Raw genomic sequence first — 14,310 nt, 5'->3', positions numbered from 1 at the left:
CGGAACTTCAGAAATAGGTGGTTTTGGATTGGGGGTTGGACTAGATGACCTTTAAAGATCCCTTCCAACCCAAACTATTCTATGACTCTGTGATCGTGGTGGGAGCTCAGTCTGGCTGTGCAGCATTCGGCTTTGGGATGGCAAATGCAGGCGTGATTCTTGCATTTGCTGCTGCTTGCCTTCTTGTGTAGTGCAAGCTGTGGACACTGGTTTGTCTTCTCTACCTGTCTTTTTCCTTTGCCCTTCCTTTATCTATTTTTTTTTTAATTTGGGTTTGTTTTTCATATGTACCAAATGCATCTCCTGTTTATCAGCTGCTTATCTGCTTCCTCTCCGCAGTCAAGGCACAGTGAAGCACAGCGATTCTCCGCAGGGTTGGGGTTTTCTCTTCCAAAAACAGCGTGAGAGGGCTTAGTCTGGACTTCATGATATCCCCGTTGGCATGGGTGGACTTCTCCTGCCCAGTCATTGCAGCACAAGTTCAGCTGGACCTCAAGGAGACAGGGTGGCTAGATGAAAACTGAGAAAGGAGGAAAGTACTCCTTTTATTGAGTTAACTTGTAGGTTTTCATTGTATAGAAAGCACACACTGGTGTGCAAGAGGCTTAATTATAATAAATTAATCACTGTTAAATCTGAACAGAAAGTTCAGCGAACGGAAGTTAAGCACTGGCAGAAGTTTTCACAGCAACAACAAAAAATAAATACTCTGCTACCCACCCAATCCGGACATTTCAAAAATGCTTATGTCTACAAAAAATACTAAGGACTACCCAAAATACATCAGTTGAGTGTGTCTTCACCTTAGTATCAGTCCAAATGATGGCATGAGGACAGCCTGTGCCACACATGCATCTGCACTGTGAGTAGCATCCCAGTACCCCCAGCAAAGTGGTAACGTGAAAGGGTTTCTGTTCTGTGGCTGTGTGTGCTTTGGTGAGCTCTGCTGCTCTCTGCAGTTGTTCTCGGTGAATTTTGAGAGTGTTACCTGCTCTGTGGGGCATGTGAAGAGCATTGAAAGACTACAATAAAAATTGAAGATGCTTCGTTGCCCTTTGAAACATGAACAGGTGAAGGAGTAATATGGAAGATACTCAGCACTCTCATGCATGATAGATTATCCGGTCTGAAGTATCTCCTGATTTAATGTGTGAGGTCTTGCACGACCACTAGGCAAGCTGGCTGCGGAAGTTGATGCAGGCTGGACTGAGCTCTTCAGCAGAGACATGTCTAAGAGCTCCTGTATCCCACATGTGGGGGATGCGTTACTCCGATAGAAGTTGTGTGTAAACTGGGAAGCATTGGGTTTTGTGCCTGCGGGTGACAAAACACCTCTATTAAAATTCGACCAGAATTCTATTCATAATCATATATTTTACAACATGGCCTATTTAAGATTGCATGTACTGTGTTTGCCATGTGATGGATAAGGTCTGTGTTAAGATTTTGTGACAGCTGCTCTTCATGTAAAATAAATGTCGGAGGAGGTTGGGGTCCTTTGCAGGGCTGGATGTCTGAAACAACAGTTCTGACCCAAAACAGAGACACGTGTCACTGCCCAAAAGCCTCTGTGGTCAGATTTGACTGAGCATTGTTTAAAAGACATTTGTATTTGTGTGTCTGCTGAAGGGACAGCAGAGATGAAGGATGCACCCTGAAAAAAACCCACTTGAAGTCTAACCCAAATAATGGGTGAAAGCAGCTTAGTTTTAGTTTTGGCGAGGTGGCGAGTTAAGTTCTTTGTTTTTTGAAAAGAAGTTCAGACCTGTGAATAAATGGAGCCTGTTGTTGTGGGATTTCTCCTGTGCTCAGATAAACAATATCTTGTCTGTTGTTCGTCATTTGCCAGAATAATTTCAGGTACCTGACTTGCTATCTAGGACAAACTGCGCACCTTGCCTTGTTAGCTTGCTTTTGTGGAGGGAGAAAAAAGTGTTCTAATCACACTTTCATTCATGGGCTGTTTCACCGTTCAGGTCCTGCTTGCAAAGGAACCAATCCAGGGATGAAGAAAATCAAAGTTTGGGAGAGAGTGTGGAGGGAGGATCATGGGGCAGTTACTGATGTGCTACATTGCTGTTAGTTCCCTTTTTTTCTTGTGGGTGGTTTTGTTTTTGACACATATGGAAAGTGGGAACATCATAACCCTGAAGGAAATGGTGATATGCTTCCAGAAAGAGCTGTTCAGACGGCTGGGCCAGCAGCACAGGGAATGAAGCCGGGAAGAACCCGTGAGTCAGCCTCGGTGGGTGGCAGGGGAAGCACGAGGGGTTGCCACCATCCTCCTGATGATAATCCTCCTCTCTTGTCAAGATGAAAGTCACTATTTCATTGTATTTCTAAAAAAATACCCTCAGGATGATGTTTTTTGTGTGGCTGCAAACAGAAAGCCCTGTGGTTTTGGACCACAGCTCTCTTTGTGTTGGAGCAGTGGAAAATTTTCCCTGGCAGTGGCTGCAGTAGAGATCTGCTTTAGAGGACATCTGCCTCTTCTGCGTGCATTTACTTATGTGTTTCAGTTGTCAATTTTTGAGGCAGCACTGATTAAAAATATATTTCAGGTCTGTCTTTCTGTTTCCCCTTAAAATCCCACTTCATATGTAGATAGTTGCGTTGGCCAAAGATCTTTCAGCCTCTGAGTCTACAATGGCCTAAGCCTGGTTGTAACTTTCTCTAACAATTTTTGGGCTAATTATAAAATTACCGATACAGATACGGAAGAAAATACAGGTAATAAATGCAACTGTTTAAAACCACACCATGCCTTACACACAGGCTCTGCAGAGGTGAAGCCATTGGTGTGCCGCTGCAAGGCTTCGAAAACAGATGTGCCCGTGTACAAGGAAGAAGGGACTGTTTGTCGTTTTTTACTTAGTTTCCTTGTGAAATGGTAGGAGGAGAGGTGAGATCTTGATGCAGAGAATTGCATCGGTTATTGCAGGGCTGCTCTGTTCCTAACTAAAGAAATGTAGACAGTAGTGTTACAGGAGGTTGAACTTCTCTTCTCCTGGGTTGGACTGAGGCTTTCTGTGGTTGTCCGGGAATCAGTTTTCCAAACACACCCCAAAAACATGGTGTGGGCTACATCAGTTCTTCTGAAAGGAGGAGACGGGGGATTTTGTATTGTGTAATGAACTGAGGGAAATTCTCATTCCCTTGTGACTCAAACTTGTTGTTTTCCCCTCTTGTGTCATGGGTCTTCGCACAGAGGCGATGATGAGAACTAACACAAAACCCCTAAATCCTGGAGGATTCTGAGATACTGAGCCTGAAATTTCTAAGCTTCAGAAGTGGGCTAAAGTGGCTCCTTTTTGCCTGTGGGGGCAAAAATAAACTGTTTGTTTGTTTGTTTCTTTGCCAGACTTTGGTTTGTATACAGAGTGTGGTATTGCTAAATACCACACAGAAATTGTTAAGCTGTTTCTGGTGATGCACATTCATCCAGACACTCCTTCCAATCGTGATTTTCTGAAACCCCATCAAGTGATGGTTTCTGATTACAATTTTGTCATGCCTGTCACTTTTGTCTTTATATACCACTTAAATGTCAAGTTTCATGCATTTTATTGCTTTCCCTTTCTTTGTACTATCATGTTGACTTGAGGTACCTTCTTTCCTTGTATGCCCCTAGTGCACCTATGCCTCTAAAGGAATTTTTCCCGTGCCCTAATACCCTGTTTGAGCATCCAGAGAGTTTCCAGGTGCTTATGAGATACAAACCAACACTCAAATGGTTTTGCAGTGATCAATTCTGGACAGACAATCTATCCATATGAGCTCTTTTGTATAATATTGCAGATGTTATGTAGTCTTATATAGTTACTGTAATATTTTGTTTTCATGATATTTTATGTTGAGGCTTGTGGCAAGGTCTCTTCAAAAAGCCTTTGCTAAAAGCAAGCAAAAAGAAAGAGGTTAGGGAAGTGTGCATGCGGGAGGTGTTAGGAGAATTACTGCTGCAGTTCTCAAAGACCGCTGTAGCACTGGTGAAGAACTCGTTAAAGGTGTGTAAATGTAGTTTAAAAAGAGAAAAAACACACCAGCAGCAACAAAAGTTGCCTTAATTTTGGAAGAGTATATGTTGGTAAGAAAACATAAAAAAAGTGCAAATGAAGGAGGCTGAGGAAGGCTGGTGTAACGATGGAGAAACTGGGGGGTCTGGACCCCCAGGGAACTGTTCCGGTGGATGTCCTAAGTGTGGGCTGCTGCCTCGGGTGGCTCCTTTGGCTGTAACTGAGGAAAGAATGGCCTTTTTCTGTATCCTATGACATGGGCAATAAATTCCATGTGTGAAGGCCTCATCCTTCCCACTTAGCGAGGTCTCGACCACTGCTGTTAGACTAACCTGGATTTATTTGTCTGGTCAGAAAGAGGAACAGGTGGCAGGGTTCTATTTTGCTTGTTGAAGGCTAAGGCTGAGAGTTTTGCTTGCCTAAATAAAACACATTGTTTTTTAAATTATTTTAATGTGTTATATATTGAATTGTTCAGTAGAATTAAAAGGTTACAGAAGCATAATGAAACTGAAATGTAAAAAGTCACATACATAAAAACACTATTAACAGAAGGATAAGACTTGCAATTTGTACTAGATAAAACAAAATTTTCATTTTTTTTTTAATCTCCATTCTGAGTGTTTGTTAAAAGTCTCATCATTCCTACTTGTTCTTGTATTTATATATAATATGCTATATGTTATATATAATATGCTATATATTATATATAATATAAGCTATAGAAGACGCTGCAGTTTGCACTGTCCCCTCCTGCCTTCCCCCTCCGTCATGCTCAGTGTATGCTTTACAGCCTAATACAGCCAGCAGCGGTGTTTTGGACTGGTAAACGAGATGTGTTTAAAACGTTGTATCTCTGGAGTCAATAAAATCTATACAAAGGGTGGCATTCTTGGGTGATGTCTGGCTGGCTGAGCTGATGTGCATAAGGATACTGCAGCAAACCTTTTGAATGGGCTTCAAATTTAGTTTAAAACCTTGCACCCATTAAACTTACTCTAACCACAAGTGAATTCTTTGCTTAACCAGTCATTCCCAAAAATATCTTGACATTCTTAGCAGCAGATAGTTTGTTTGTGCCTTTGAAGGGAAAAAAAAAATAAAAATTCGAGCTTTCCATTTTAGCTTTGCATATATTAAGTAATTTGTGATGCTTTTGGTAAGTACAAGCAGCATATTGCATAAGAACCACAGATTTTTGATACCCCAAGCAGAGTTTCTGCCCGTACTAGATCAGGCAATCCGTGTCTATAAAGTTTCATGTTGGCTGTGTTCAATCCACAGACTCTACAGAGGAGAACAATTTACACAAGGACCTATTGACTTCAATGCTGATTCTGCTCCTGGTCTTCATCATTTTCATTCTGTTGGCTGGCTATTTTTTCAGGTAGGTCTGTGTGGAGCTCTGCATGCAGAACTAGCTCAGTCTTGTTTCGATATGATCTAACAAGGAAATGAAATGCATACTTATGGTGAGGCGGGAGCCTCCATCACAGCGTAGAGGAGGGTGCTGCGGCGGTGGTGGCTCTCACTGTGAAGATGAACAGAAAGAGCTTCTCCAGAATTACATGGTTGGTAAAGGCTGGTTTGGAAAAATGCTTGTTACCTTTCAACATAGTTCCTCAGATTAACGTGGTGTATGTATTTCAGGTTCAGAAGACATAGGAAAGCTGTTGTGAACTCTGGGGACAAAAAGATGCCAAATGGGATCTTAGAAGAACAAGGTATGGAGAAATTTGCTTTCCTTCTCACTGTGAATTTTGTTTGTGTACGCACATGCTTGTTCGCTAATTAAGAATTCAGTTATTCAGTTATGTTTGCTTTTTATTTATGTTATAGGATTGTTACTAAAGAGAAAATAGTTTAAAAAAAAAGAGGTCCATATTTAAGTATGTGTATATATAAAGTTAACTTTCAGTTGTTGGTTTTAAATAATTTTCACTTTAAGTTGGGATACAGCAAATACTTATTTGTAAATGTTTCTTGTGCTCTTTATATATGTTTTATTAGGATGCCAGCTGAGAGCCAGGTTTCTGGCACTGTGATCTTTGTATTTAGAGAAAGGATTGCAATATTTTTTCTTAAAAGGGGAAAAGAAAGGCCCTTAACTCTTTGTGAAATTACAGGCTGATTCCTGAACGTAAAGAGACACAAGCATGGGGAAGAGACAGGGCAGTACAGTATTGTAAGCCAGCGGCACTAAAATAAAACATTCTCAGGAGTCAAAAATGTTTCCCACTGGCTTTTTCAAATGTGCTGGGTTTAAGTCTGTTTCTGGGGATCCTTTTGGGGGGGGGGGGTTGCTCTGTGCGGCTCAGTTCAAACCTAGCAAACGTGGAGGAGCCGTTCATTTCTTGCTTATAAATTACTTTAGCCATAACAAAGAGAAAAACTTAATGATAAGAAGAATTACATCTTTGTGCCAGTTCCACATCGCTACATATGAACTGAAGAGTGGGTTAACAAACCCGGTGGCAGTCATAAAGAAAGTCAAACCTCTAAATATATCCATCAGCTTCCTGTTCGGTCGGTGCTTGTGCACAGGAACCCCGACGAGCGCGGTTTGGAGATCCCCGTGGTGGCCCAGCGCCGGCTAGTACCCTTGGGTGGTGAATGGTTAGTGCAGCCACCAGTGAGTTTTAGTTTGCAAGTGCGGCTGCTGGAAGTCGCCCCATCATTATCAGCATGTAGGGAAGCGGTCTGCCTTTCTGTTTACCTTTGGTTGTAAATAAAACTTGTCTTCACCAAACAGTGGGCTTAATCGCTCTGCTTCTTCCAGCTGTGCTGACAGGCAGCCCGTGGGGATGCTCATTTCAATTTTCAGACGGCCAGTTGTGCTCCTGAGGGGCCATGAAGGCAGCAGGTGAAGGTGTCCTGGGGCTTTATTTCCCTATGCGAGCCAAGGTCTAGGTGGCAAGAAGTGCCCGCAACAATCCCCGTACCAAACCGTGCTGCCTCAGAGCGATTGCGTGCCAGGGCTGGGCTGATGCTGGGGTGATCTGGGGCGACCGAGAGCAACAGCAACAGCTCGTCTCGGTGCAGAGTTTCTGGTGTCTGCCAAGTTAAAGATATTTTTTTAATTATTATTATTTCCCCTTCACAAGTGAAATAATCTAGCAGTATCTCTTCAGTGATAGGCACTAAAAGCTGTCCCTGGAGTCCCTGCCCTGTGGCAAAGCAGCTCGGGGTTGGTACATTCTTGGTCAGCAGAAGGAACCTTCTCCTTTTCTAAATAAAACTTGGTCACATTTTAATCCAGTGTAAATACAGAAACCGTTAATTTTACCAATAGTGGCTCTACTTGAATTTATTATGTTCTCAAAGAAGCTACTTGGCATGTGGTTTTGGTTTTTTATTTCATTTAAATCAGCTTTATCTCCAATTGAAATCTCATGTGAGAAGTATGTTTTGGCATCTTCCAGCATAAAAATTAATTTGTAGTTCGAAATAGCTTGTTATCTGTTGCTCTGGACATGCCTTTAACACCTACTTTCCTTGTACTGACAGAACAGCAACGGGTGATGCTGCTCAGTAGGTCTCCCTCGGGCCCAAAGAAGTATTTCCCTATTCCAGTAGAAAATCTCGAAGAGGAAATACGGATGCGATCAGCAGATGAAGGGAAACTCTTCCGTGAGGAGTTTAATGTAAGTCCTCACATGTGGAGTGGACGGTTGCATGGCAAAAAGTGGGGGGCAAATCAAAATGCCTGCAAATATTAACAGTTCTTTTAAAAATGTTTGGTGCGTGATACTGGTATCTCAGAGCCTCAGCACTTGTTGTGTGAGCGTGCTGGTGCTGTTTGTACGTGCTCTGTCATGCGTGGTAACCCTTTATCTGGACAAAATTTGAAAAGTTAACTGCATTATGGTATGGTAATGCCAAATCTGTAATGTATAAACTGTTTGACACTTACAAGCATTTAAAGAAGGTCTTTTGTGTTTGCCTGAAAGCTGGAGGAGAGTTGAATTGAATATGAATCTCTCCAGCATTGATTTTCTTGGTGGTGGTGGTGGAGGGTTTTTTAGGAGTCTGAGTGTTTCACCTCTATGGGAAGTACTTAGAGGAGAAGACACAGTGTGGCCTTTAATATTGCCCTAGTGAGGTTTGACTTTTTTTTTTTTTGGTAATTTGACCTTTTGCTCTTTACCATCCCATTGCTTCCCTATTTGCAGCATCCTGTGCCCTAGCAGATAGGTTTCTATGAAGTATCTCAACTTTAAGGGTTTTTTTTTAAAGTGTTGCCTTGGTCAGAAAGGAGATTTTATTTTCTGCCCATAACCCGAGCTTCAGTTGCGTGTGGTCATATAGATGAGTCGTAACTGGAGTCTGGTGAGCTGCTGCAGAGCCGGTTTCTATGGAGAAACCCGGCACGATGAGTCTGCTCTCGCACGTCTGCATTCGGAGGCCTTTTCCATACTTCTATTCTTTCTTTTCACTTCCCTTCACAGCAGAAGCAAGTTGCACAGAGCAGTAGCTTAAATGTCAAATACGGAGTTGTCAAAGCTGATGCACGCATTGATTAGACAGTCTGTTAAGTTACCTTCTTAATTGGTAGCATATTTATATCTGCAATTTTTTTGGTGATATATTTAAAACACATAATTTCTTTGCCTTATCAAAGAAGGAGCATTGTGGAGATACTTATTGAAGTTGACAAAACGAATGTGAAAACTAATTTGACAAGATGTGCGCTTGTGAATTTTGACTCTCCTGATTAATTTGTTCTGCAGTTAGGGGTGAAACAAGCCATCTATTTTTATTTTTAAAACCTGCTTTGCTTGGATCATTTTCTGCACCATGCTGAGAGCGTGTGAGTTTCTGTCTGCACGCAAGTGCTGAGTCTGAAAACTGGGGTCCCGTCCCCATAAATGAGCAGTCTGAGCAGTGACGGAGGGTGATGGTACAGAAAGTCTACTTGAGGCTTTATGTGTTTTTTTTTTTTTCCCCGCTGTATCTCATGTGGCTGCTTGCATGGATATATGAGTTGTTTGGTCAAGCCTGAGAGGGGAAGAAAGGGTAAAAGGCAGTTGAAAATCAGAGTGATTGACATTGTGGCATAAACCAGGAAAGCTGATGAACAGAAGTCTGTTACTACAGCACTGGAAGGAAGGGGGTTGAGAAATCAGGACCCTTCAGCACAGACATCTGTGTAACGATCTTTCCTTCAGAGCATCCCCAGCACACAGAAGCCCTGAACTCAACTCCATCCTCCCACCAGCTGGGGTTACACCTATATCTGCCCCGCGAAGCCGTAGCTGCCAAGTCCTGCAGATTTTGGATGGGTCCAAAGCCGTCCCCTTTGTGCAAGCTGTTGGGCAGGAGCTGGTGGACCCTGACTGCAGCCCAAGGCTGGGGATGCTTAGCTGATGGGGATCTCTGCCCGCTGCGGTGTTTGCTTTGCACTGTCTAATATAATAAGTCAGGGGTCAGGTGTCTCGGGGAACACAGATACAGGGTCTCCATTGTGAATTTGGAACAGATTTAGGCTGAAAATGGTGAGTCCTGTGAGCCAGCGGTGGCCAGGCACGTGCACCAACCAAAGAAGTTAGGTCCCAAGCGATTTTTTTGGTGAAAACAAAACAAAGCAAGAGCTGATAGATGAAGACACACAGTGGATAGGAAGGATTTTTGAGGACAGTTCTCTTAGATTTATGTGTTTCATGGTGTTCTTCAATACTTTTGATTTTATCCTTAAAGCCCAAGTTACGCTTAAGAAGTACCTTGCACTTGTTGCACTTGTACACTAACCAAAATAGCAGAGGCTCCTTCTACCCTCAGTTGCTTCATTTTTTTTATTATTTGATTTCTTTGTGAGCATAGAGCACTAGGAAGCGTGTGTTCTTTCTAAACAGAAGAAAAAGAACAAAAGAAGAAAAAAAAAAAAACATATTCGTTTCTGTATGGGCCCTTACCTCTATTTATCATCCATAACACAAGATGAGCTGGGTGTTTGAAGTTTATGATGGCTGGTTTATTGCCTTGATTTTCAGAGTAATGTCTGAAAACCTTCCTCTAAGAAATTGCTTTTGAAATTTTAATTTTGACTTGATTAAGATGTCCCTGTGGTTCATGCAGTGAAAAAAAAGAGAAAATGCGCCAATGCTGGGGTGAGTCGAGCCCCTCGGAAGTGTCAGAGAGCTTTTAGGATTCCTGCAAAGTGGGAGCAGATAAGACTGTGGTGGCAGCAGATGACCCAGTGCCACCAAGACTCATCAGCTCCTCGTGATTCACGGGGTGATGGAGAGGACGTGATGAAGTGCATCCTCGATGAGTCACATCCTCCCCTCTGAAGATGGGTGGAAGCAGCGAAACAGGCTGTGTCCTTGCACTGGGGTTTAATACCCGCGCTAAGCTGTGCAGAATGACATTAGGAGGTTTCTAGGGAGATGTGAAGGCCTTGCAGGAGTAAGGAGCAGGGAATGGAGAGATTATTTTGCCAGAGATAATTACTTTTCATGCATTTTTCACATGAAGATGCAGAACTTATATGACTGTTTATTGGGAATTTGTTGCCTGACCTTTGAAGTTTGAAGAAATCGTGTTTGAAGTGCTAATGATTTCTTTTTATGCAAAACATAAATTAAGTTTCTGTGTTTTCTAAATTGTAAATGTATTTTAATTAGCAAAACCATGGGCTTCATTCAAATAAGGAATTAAGCAGTTTGCTAAAAGCAGCATTCTTTTTCAACTCCTTTTTAACCTTCTCTCTCCTTTCTTTTACTTACATCCACAAGTTTAAGTGTGATTAAGAGATTAAAAAAACCAAACAAACAAACCCACAAATGCACATTGCTGTTTCCTCTGTGGTGGTGGTGAAGTCCTCCCCGCACCCCCCCTTTTATCCTGTGTCACCCTGACAACACAGATTGCTGCTTTTAAGGGGAAATTCCAAGCCTTGCTCTCTGCCAGGCAAGTGAGGATAGTTGCTTTAAGCTGTACAGTCGGTTACCATTTTTTTCCCTTCCCCTACATGATTCAGACTGGGTGGTGGGAGATAGAAGGGTGGGAAAAGGCGGTTGTGCCTTCCCAAACCGCTGGGATTCTACCTCGGTGGGATCCAACACACTAACACTGGGCTTTAGGAATTCAGTACAAGAAACTTGATGAAACTCTGTTCTTGATCACGTCATTCGCAGTGAGGGGGCAGCTAAAAGCGCAGGGCAGGAGCCTCGAGCCGTGTCTCTTGATGAACGGTCCTTTTCCAACTCTAGCCCTGCCCTGGGCTCTCCGCCACAGCCCAAGCTCGGCCGCTTGGCTCCGGTGGTGGTATCTCAGCAGCTTCTGCGTGGAGGTGGAGGGGCTCCACCTTGGGCACCCCCTTGTTTTCGTCTTCACCCTCTTCCTCTCTGTTTCTTCCTTTCATTTGATTACTCTGCAAGACTGGGGTTTTTTTTTTAAGCTTGACTAAATTTATCTGCAGTCTTAGATCTTGCTGATTACTTGCAGAATTTGACTTGTGCTTGTACAGCAACTTTCAGCATAAAAGAATTGGGGTTTATTTTTTTCTTCCTCCCTTTCTGCCAGCATTGGGCCCTCACCTGTGGATCTCGGCAAGATGTTTGGTATTTCATGTTCTTAGCAGTGAGCTATTAACAATCAAATTCTATTTATGTTATTGAACCAACTGTTATTGCTAAAAGTAGCTGTTGGAGCCGAGCTCGAGGGAGCGGCGCATCCGCGCGGCTGGGTCATGGCGCTGTGAATCACCGCGGCAGATGGCAGCTTAAAGTAGCAGCTCAGAGTTTAACAATTTTCTAAATAACTGCGATCTCTGGTGGAAAAATTACTTATTTTTCCAAAACTGCTGAAATCCTTTTCTGTAGTGAAATCTGCCAGGATGTGGTTTCCTGTTTTCGAGTAATGAAAGTTATTGTGAAAAAAAATAAAATACGTTTAATTCTGTTGGATGCAAGGCAGTATGTATAAATGCAGATTTTCCCTGAGCCATGTGCAGACAAGAGTTAGCTGTTTTCTAACACATTGACTTTTGTATCTTTTATTTTTTTTTAGTCATTAACACCTGGATATGTGCAGGGAACATTTGAAATGGCAAATAAGGAAGAAAACAGGGAGAAAAACAGATATCCTAACATCCTGCCATGTAAGACATTACCTTTTCTTTTAAATCAGACAATTAACTCCAGCACTGAGCATGCTGGTAGTAGTGTTCATTTGCTGAAAATACTCAAGGAGTATAATTTCACTGGTTACAAATGTTCTTCATACATTGTATGTGCAAAACCTGTCTGTTTTGTGGCATGTCTCTGGTATTGATCTTCTCCTGTTAGGTTTTTCTGATAGCGGTTATCAGGTGCTGCACTAGAAAGCCGTAGCTCTCACGGGGTTCTACCAAATTACACTATGTCAAGTGGATATTTTAGTGCCTTAGGTTAGTTTTGGGCAATCAAATATGGCAGAGTTTGGGCTTCCAGTATTGTAGAGCTGCAGTCCCGGTGACCTCCAGGTGTGGGAGCAAAGCAAGACATTTGTGGAGAAAGTTTCTTAATGAGAACTAGGAGCAATACGGGAGATGGCTGGCTTGGGAAGTGTATGCTTAGCCTGGCCTCCTGCTTGCAAGGAAGTAACATATTTCAGATTGATTAACATGCAGATGTGCTTGTAATGTGTTTTCTTCCAGATGATCATTCCAGAGTGGTTTTGACCCAAATCGATGGAGTCCTGCCTTCAGACTACATTAATGCGTCATATATAGATGTATGTTGACAGTTGTCCACTGTTTGCCAAACTGCAAACTTTGACTGTGAATTAAATAAGTATTTTTCTGCTAGCATACGTTGGCATTTCATCTTTTAACTGCTATGATATTTATTTCCATAGGGTTATAAAGAAAAGAATAAATTTATAGCAGCACAAGGTAATTTATTCTCATTTCTGTATTCTGTACATCTTATGGCTGAGCATATTTAATTTTAGATGTGTTTTAGAGGTTATTTTCAGCTGCAGATGGTGGTCAAATGCGAGGTGCAATTTAGAGGTTACAGTTTAAATGAAACTAAAGTGAGCATGAGGTAAGCCACTACCTTTAGACCTGCAGATACTGCTCTGAGCAAAGAGGCTCGCCTTTCCCCCTACACCCCCACTTTGCTTCTCTCTTCTTATTTTTCGTCTGCTTACTGGGGGTTTGAAAAATTATGTCTCCTGATAATACATTCTGTCTAAGCAATCCTGATATAGAAATCAGCATTTTCACATGAATTCTTATGCTGTATTTAGTCACAAATTTTGTGAACTTTGTCACCGCAATCCCAGACACAAAGCAATAGCTGCCCCTCCCCTTCAAAAATACTCCGGTCCTGCACAGCATGATGAGCAGCTCTCAAGACCAGTTGTTCATTGTGGTCACAGGTGATGTTGGACCTCGGCATGGGGAAGAGCTGCGAAGTAGAAATCCTGAATGATGCTCCTGCCATAGCCCGCTTAAAAGAGCATTAATAATATTTCAAGAGAGGAGGTATCTGCTAGAAATGTAGATTTGAGTACACGTGATTGTGTAAAAGAAAATATTTTTTTTTTTTTTAAGAAATACGTAGTATATTCAAAACCTGAGCAGTCTGTAGTAAACACAGATCTGGGTGGGCACCCAGTGCGCAGGGGCAGGGGGTGTTCATGCTGGTCTCCATCACCCCTCTTGAGCAGAGCTGTATTCTGTCTGCAGGACCAAAGCAAGAAACAGTTAATGATTTCTGGAGGATGATATGGGAGCAGAAGTCGGCCGTTATTGTCATGTTAACCAACCTGAAAGAAAGAAAAGAGGTAAAGAGCTTTCAGTTTGCTCTGGGTTGTCTCTTCCAGAGCGTGCTCCAAAAGCAGTCGTGGCTGCTCAGCATCTGGCCAGTCACATTTTTGACTACTTCCTTCTCCCATCCCTGTTAGCACATCTGAGTTTCTGCTCATAAATGTAGTTTTCATTTCCAAAATACAAATTTATATACGTAGATCTCAAGGAAAAAAATTTGATAGCTAATTTTGTCCTGCGTAGCCCATAGCCAAAGGCAAATTCTCATGCCTGAGTTTTTATCGCAGCGTAAGGCTGCACTTGTGAGTGGGTTTGGTCAGAAATGAAGATAAAAACTTTATTCATTTTTCTGGGAGTTAGGTTTCAAAATTCTTTCTGGCACATGCACATAAAAAATTAAAAAACAACACTTTTTTCTTGTGAGTGATGCTGTTCCTTCCTGTCCCCCTGTTTCTCCTCGTACGTGTCTCGCTCCTCCCGTTGTGCGAGACTTTCTACGTGTACTGGCTGAATGCTGAGATGCACACGAGGTGAAACATT

The 14,310-nt window shown here is 42.3% G+C and overlaps 1 protein-coding gene across 1 annotated transcript in view; it reads left to right on the top strand.

The window, feature by feature from the left end:
- The first annotated feature begins 5,552 nt into the window (after positions 1-5,552).
- PTPRE (protein tyrosine phosphatase, receptor type, E) overlaps positions 5,553-14,310 on the top strand; it is a 27,902-nt gene continuing 19,144 nt past the window's right edge. The window contains exons 1-7 of the mRNA XM_009325854.1: positions 5,553-5,584; positions 5,664-5,737; positions 7,521-7,657; positions 12,024-12,114; positions 12,652-12,728; positions 12,852-12,888; positions 13,690-13,787. Coding sequence (XP_009324129.1) covers positions 5,553-5,584; positions 5,664-5,737; positions 7,521-7,657; positions 12,024-12,114; positions 12,652-12,728; positions 12,852-12,888; positions 13,690-13,787 — 546 coding nt within the window. The remainder of the gene's footprint in view (positions 5,585-5,663; positions 5,738-7,520; positions 7,658-12,023; positions 12,115-12,651; positions 12,729-12,851; positions 12,889-13,689; positions 13,788-14,310) is intronic.

Source organism: Pygoscelis adeliae, unplaced genomic scaffold (genome assembly GCF_000699105.1).
Source record: "Pygoscelis adeliae isolate BGI_AS28 unplaced genomic scaffold, ASM69910v1 Scaffold4, whole genome shotgun sequence".
In the NCBI taxonomy this organism is placed as follows: Eukaryota; Metazoa; Chordata; class Aves; order Sphenisciformes; family Spheniscidae; genus Pygoscelis; species Pygoscelis adeliae.
The sequence above is the reverse complement of the archived record's forward strand: the minus strand, read 5'-3'. Positions and strand labels throughout refer to the sequence as shown.